Source organism: Mizuhopecten yessoensis, unplaced genomic scaffold, assembly GCF_002113885.1.
Source record: "Mizuhopecten yessoensis strain PY_sf001 unplaced genomic scaffold, ASM211388v2 scaffold10553, whole genome shotgun sequence".
Classification (NCBI taxonomy): Eukaryota; Metazoa; Mollusca; class Bivalvia; order Pectinida; family Pectinidae; genus Mizuhopecten; species Mizuhopecten yessoensis.
The window spans coordinates 298,207-304,671 of NW_018408604.1; the positions used below are offsets into that span (position 1 = coordinate 298,207).

At 38.0% G+C, this 6,465-nt stretch overlaps 1 protein-coding gene across 1 annotated transcript in view; it reads right to left on the bottom strand.

The window, feature by feature from the left end:
* The window catches only part of LOC110461058 (hemicentin-1-like), a 92,037-nt gene that overhangs the window by 20,430 nt on the left and 65,142 nt on the right, over positions 1-6,465 (bottom strand). The window contains exons 24-29 of the mRNA XM_021514336.1: positions 5,244-5,546; positions 4,038-4,340; positions 3,085-3,384; positions 2,411-2,710; positions 1,058-1,357; positions 392-691 (exon numbers count right to left, since the gene is read on the bottom strand). Of these exons, the coding sequence (XP_021370011.1) occupies positions 392-691; positions 1,058-1,357; positions 2,411-2,710; positions 3,085-3,384; positions 4,038-4,340; positions 5,244-5,546 (1,806 nt within the window). The remainder of the gene's footprint in view (positions 1-391; positions 692-1,057; positions 1,358-2,410; positions 2,711-3,084; positions 3,385-4,037; positions 4,341-5,243; positions 5,547-6,465) is intronic.

A 6,465-nucleotide genomic window follows, 5' to 3' on the forward strand; every position in this document is an offset into this window, starting at 1 on the left:
TGTAGGCCTCCAGCCACCTGGGACCCAGAAGTTTAGGGCTAGTGACTAAAGAGTCAGAACACCGCAGCCTCCTGTATTTTCATTCAAGTATTCATAATAATAAAATAATAAATAATATACAACATTTATAAAGCGCCCTATATAATTTGTATTCCTGGATTTGATGAAAAAAAGCTAGGACTGCAGATAATGTTCCATAGCAGTTTTTGTTTTTATTCCTTAAAACTAATACCAAGTCATTTTAAGAAAATGTCATACTAAAAACTAACCTTCAGAACTGACGAAATCCAGATTTTCACGGTAAGCTATTAACCCCCATGGAGTCATCCTTATTAGAGCAGGTGGTGTGGAATTTTACGGTGTATTTGTTGTTATACATGTATGTACTTACCTCCCGAGACACCGAGGACTGTTTGAGAGCTCTCCCCTACTCCAACGACGTTGGTGGCAGTGCATATGTAGGCTGCAGCATCCACGCTGGCCGCGCTATTTATAGTCAGGGAGGGAGTGCTCACGGATGATCCACTGTACTTCGTACCATCAACCGTGATCACCGTGGTCGCGGCATTTGAGATGCGTTTCCAGGTAACGGAGGTGGCTGTCGGGGAGGCGGAGACTGTGCACTGGAGCGTGATACTACTTCCCTTAGTCACGGTGTACTGATTCTGCACGATGCTCACAGATGGAACAGCTGTTGGCAAAAAACATTTTTCAATTCAATATGATTCAAGCACTGTTTTTTGATTCTCAAACTTTAAAGTTAAAATTGTTTTTCAAAATATTTGACATCATCAGCTTTAAATTCTGAGGATTCAAATTGCTGTAAATATCACCATGTTTATAAATCTGAAGTGATTTCACAACAAAGAAATTTCAGTTTTGTATAAGTTTAAACTATATCTTATAACCAATGTAAATAAATAGAAATAAATGGCGGTGAAAATGTCAACCAATGTGAGGGAAATTAAAGAAACGGGCAAAAACCTTCATGGTAAAGATGTTTAGTGAACATGGGTCACCTTAATTGTTGACCAGTTTATGACCTTGACCTACTTACATCCTGTAACGGTCAGCGTAGTGGAAGAGCTTGACCCGGTTCCGACACTGTTGGTGGCTTGGCAGACGTAGCTACCCTCGTCGTTACTGTCAGTATTGCTGATAATCAGGGACGGTGAAGCGATGCTTCCTCCGTTGTATTTAGCACCATCTATGGTCACTGTGCTTGTCGCACTATTTCGTGTTTTCTGCCAGGTAACAATGCTGGAGGCTGGAATTCCGGATATCGTGCAAGACAGCGTTGCCGTGGTACCAGTGGTTACGCTGTAGGAACTTTGGGCAATTGTCACGGTTGGAATATCTGCCAATAAAAAATAATAATATCTATAAAATTTCTCTTTCCTTGTTATAACTTTCAATAGTTTTACCAAGAGATTAATTTTTGTATGTATATAATTCAGTGTAAAATAACGTCATGTGACAGAACGTCAGTGTTTTATTTGAATTTCATTTTATTACAGAAACAAAATACCCAACTCTTGCTCATTTGATTTCGATCTTTAAAATTAATTTTCAATTATAACCTTTTCCTGAAAAGTATGTAGGTTAAATTTGTGAATCAACTCACTTGAATACCCAGGCACAATCATCAGGGCCCGTATTCATGAAACCGTTGTCATGCTCAAGCATGGATTCTGTGCTCAAGCCAACCTTCTTTTAACTTGCTTAGATCATGTCAAACGATCAAAAAGTCATATGTAAACATTGAAAACAGTATTTGGCTTTAAGATTTATTAATTAAGTTATAACCAGAAAAAATAATTAGGCTTGAGCTCAAAATCAATGCTTGTGCATGAGAACAGTTTCATGAATACGGGCCCAGGTGCTGAGTATCCCGAGTCTCATCACTGACCCATATAATTTGTGAAATTTAATTTTCGAGGTAAAGTTGAGTTCACCATTCACAACACTTTCAAAATGTTGTCAGTTTTTTAGATAAGGAACTTGAAAATTAGAAAAACAAAACAAAATCGTTTACTATTTAGAAATAGAGATATGGTACCACTTGTTACAGGTTTTCAAAAATGGATAGTCCTATTATACTTTAGTACAGGTTTATATATGGATAGTCCTATTATACTTTAGTACAGGTTTATATATGCAGCAGGTCTTTGTAAGTTTATATAGTAAGACTTTAGTCTGATACATTAATTTGGGTTTATTTTACAATAAAATATGTTGAAACTTCATTTAACAGGTTTTTTTAAGTGGGATTGTCCACAATTGACAGATTCACATCATTGAGTGTATTACCTTTTATCCTAAACCTAGAGGGTCACGTTAGAAATGTAAACAGCCCGAAACACCGAGTGTGATCGTCACAATGATATCATATAAATAGTGCTTAACTTACTGCCTGTAACACTCAGTGTTATAGAAACACTCTGTCCTGTGCCCACTGTGTTGGTCGCCCTACAGACGTACACGCCCGTGTCCGACGTCTCTGCGCTGTATATTTCCAGGGACGGAGAACTGACGCTGGATCCCCCGTAATCCACACTGTTTATGTTCATACTAGACGTGACACTGTTTCTGGTTCGTTCCCACTGGACCGACGTGGCTGCTGGCACGGCGAACACAGAACAGTGGAGCGTGACCGAGTTGCCGGTAGTGACGGAATAGGAGTCCTGATTGGCTGACACTACTGGGGTATCTAAGTCAAAAACAAAGTTCACACTTTCAATTACCAACTTTTTTCATAAAAAATTTAAATCTTATTAATCTTATAATTATTTTTTCATTTCTGCTTGCCAAAAGAACTTTTAATAAATTGGCAGGAAAATGATTATTTATTTTTTTTGTACATTTTTACCATAGTATTAGTATTTTTTTTATTTGGCAATGAGCATGGACCAAATCAATTTAATATAATTGCCTAAAACTCCCTAAATAAATTCTCTAAAATAGTTTGACACTTTCTTGACAAAAAAATGACCAAAAAAGTATGAAATAGTTCTGGTCAAACAGAAAATCCCTCTCTTACGTAAATATTTGAAAACCATAAAACGGTAATCATAACAAACTTACTGCCAGTTACAGTTAAGAAAATCGTGTTGCTGGTTGAGGTCCCCACAGCGTTTGATGCGGTACAGAAATACGAAGCTGTATCGCCACTGTCGACACTACTGATGATCAGGGATGGACTGCCCGTTGTACTACCGCTGTAGTTGGACCCATCTATGGTCAAGGTGGAGGTCACTCCATTTTTACTCCGTTTCCATGCAACGGTGGTGACCACTGGTGTTCCGGATACCTGGCAGCTTAGGGTGACCGACTGACCAGTGACGACTGAGTAAGTGGTTTGGCTAACAGTCACAGTCGGCAGGTCTGAAGATGAATACAAATCCTTGTTAGGCTGGGTTGTATATTTATACACTATATAATAAATATTTGAGAAATGTTCACATATTTTGCGTGGAGTAAATAAAATTCCAAAAATATCCACACAGAGATTCTAAATATCAAACAAAAATGGAATATAAAGATTTCAGAACTATATTGCTAATGCAAAAATGTCCATACTGCAATCAGTTTAAAGGCTCACATTACGAACATTTCCACACTCAGAAATGTTCCCACTTAGACACTATCCCCTGGTAAACCCTAGAAAATCTTTCATGTTTTGTCAATTTAAAGGTTTCCTTGTTGATCGAGGCATTATCTCTTCTGATTCTAGAATTTTTCTGCAACCCAAAACTACAACTTTCAATCAAACATTGAAAATTGAAAAAAAACACCAAAAGATTAAATTTGTTAAATGTGTATGATTCATACCTTAGTTTGACACTGTATTTTTACAATCCATTCTTCTACGAGTGACAGATCATAGCACGTTAAAAAAAATAGCAATTTTACCTCTGGGAATGGATCATTAAACGTATCGCAGTTTTCCTTACATATACTTTAGGCAATTATTGTGACACTCCTAATATGGAAGGGTTATTTTGAGTGCGAAATCTATTTTTAGCCCCGTTTCGTACCTCCGGTGATGTACAGGTACGTCTGTTCACTCTGTCCCGTCCCGATACTATTTGTGGCGCTGCAACGGTAGTTCCCCGAGTCTGTGGTTACCGAGGAGACGATCGTCAAAGAGGGGGTCCCTGTTGTCCCTCCGGTGTACTTGACTCCGTTCACGTTGATTGTATTTGTGTTCCCGTTGGTGTCTGTTTTTTCCCAGGCGATTGAGGTTGCCGCGGGAACAGCGGTCACTGTGCAGCCAAGCGTGGCTGACTGACCAGTCGTAAAGGAGTATGTTGTTTGACCAATCACAACAGTCGGTGTACCTGCAATACAGAAGTAAATTATCTATAGTGTTTGTCTTCTTCCAAAATCAAGGATCCCGTACCACTGCCAAAAACTATAAATATGTATTAGAAAGTGTGTTTTTTCGTGTATGTCACTTGAAAACCCCTTTTATAAATCATTTCCTAAAAGAAAGACATACCTTGGAGGCTTTTTATGAAAAATAATAAGGATGAAAATGAACTAAGTGTAATCAACAGTGTTCCCAAAACAAGAGGCCTGAATCTATAGCGAAAGTGCACTAAGACGACTCGCCCAATGAAACACAACGGTTATCATTTGGCAGGTCGTTGTTGTGTTTCATTGGGCGAGACGTCTTAGTGCACTTTCGCTATAGAGCAGAGCCAGCGAGCGTTCTGATATTTAGACTATCAGCGTTCCTTGTCCGCGATGCTCTCAGCTTAATTGCTGCCTTCGGCTGTCTTTAGCCAAGGGGACTATTGGTTTTATATAATAGCTATATTTTCTATTATAGTATATCAGTTCTATCTTCTTGTAATATGATGTATATGTACATGTTACTGCTCTGTTTCACTGTGTCTTGATAAAGGAGCGGATCGCCCTGAAAATTTGACAACCTAAGCCTGTCCACACTGTTGGAATTACTTCTTTGCCCCGTGTATAAGTATAATTATTCAGTGATAATTCTGTAATTATTGTGATCCAAACAGTTGAACCAGTTGGACCAAAGTTGTTTGTTTATGAAATATGGTCGGACCTAGTAATCTGATGCTGTTTACAGGCAAGCCTTGGCAAATTAAGCCTCGTAAGGCCTGCATAAACATTTGCAGGTCCGTCAGGATTTATACCCAAAAATGTTACATTTATAAACAGACAAACCGGGTGAAACGGACACACGACAGGGGCCTAAAATAAACACTTACTTCCTGTGACGGACAGGTAGGCCTGTGTACTGTCGCTGGTTCCGACAGCATTTGTAGCTTCACAGTAATAGTATCCCTCGTCTGTGTTGTCAGTACTAGAGATCGTCAGGGAGGGGTTATTAACAGTTGCTCCGGAGTATTTACTGCTCCCCGACGTTGAAATTGTTGAAGTGACGCCACCTCGTATCTTCTTCCATACAAGACTGTTTATCGCAGGAGAAGCAGACACGGTACAGGTCAAGGTCAGAGACTGACCGGTGGTCACTGTGTAGGAAGACTGACCAATCGTAACTGTTGGGAGATCTGAAATATCAACAATTAAATTCAGCATCTTTTTTTAATAAAATTTAGTTTTATCTAGAAGTATTAAGATATTTGACAAAAGCAAAGTTGGTATAATTGAAGTCTAAAGGATATTTGATTAAAATATGTTCTTAGAAATACTGTAATCTACTATGGGAATAATTTTGAATTCAAATTGTGGTTGTTAAAATATCTTTAAAACTTTCTCTGCGATTTGACAGCTGAAATTCATATATATATATATGTTTTATTATTTCATTTGAGTCTAAAGATCACAAATATCTGAATAGTATTTCATTGGAGTCCAAAGATCGCAAATATCTGAAATTTAACTATCAGTTTGCAACAAATAAGAAAAAAATAATAATACTGATTTTTATAAAATATTTCTATACCTTTAGTGTATAACTTCTATAATATCGCCTAATTGCTAAAGCCCAAAGTCATTTAATGGTAGTCTTTAGTGACGTAGAATAGGCATATCGTGACTACACTTATGTTGTTCATAATTAAATCTAATACAGGGAGGTCATGCAGTATCTACATATACGTAGTAGTAAGTTCATCTACTGATTATTTTCTTCTACGTAAAAAGGACCATAAATGGTCCTGTTTTAGCATTAATGTACACTTCGTGAACATTTATTTATATTTCATCATTATCTCAAGAAGACGAGAAAGAGCTCAACTTTGACCTCTTACAGTGACCTTTACCTTGAGATAGAAATAACCAGGGACCTGATAAATATAGGTAGAACAGAATAAAGAAGGCAAAATCAGCTAAGAGGAGAGAATGAAAGAGACAGACATATAACAACAGGAAAAGTCGGCGTAGGGTGGGGGTGTAGGGGTGGGTTTGAGGGTATAGGTTAGGGATTAATGGGGGGTGGGGGTATTGGGGGTGTTGGAGGGTATAGGT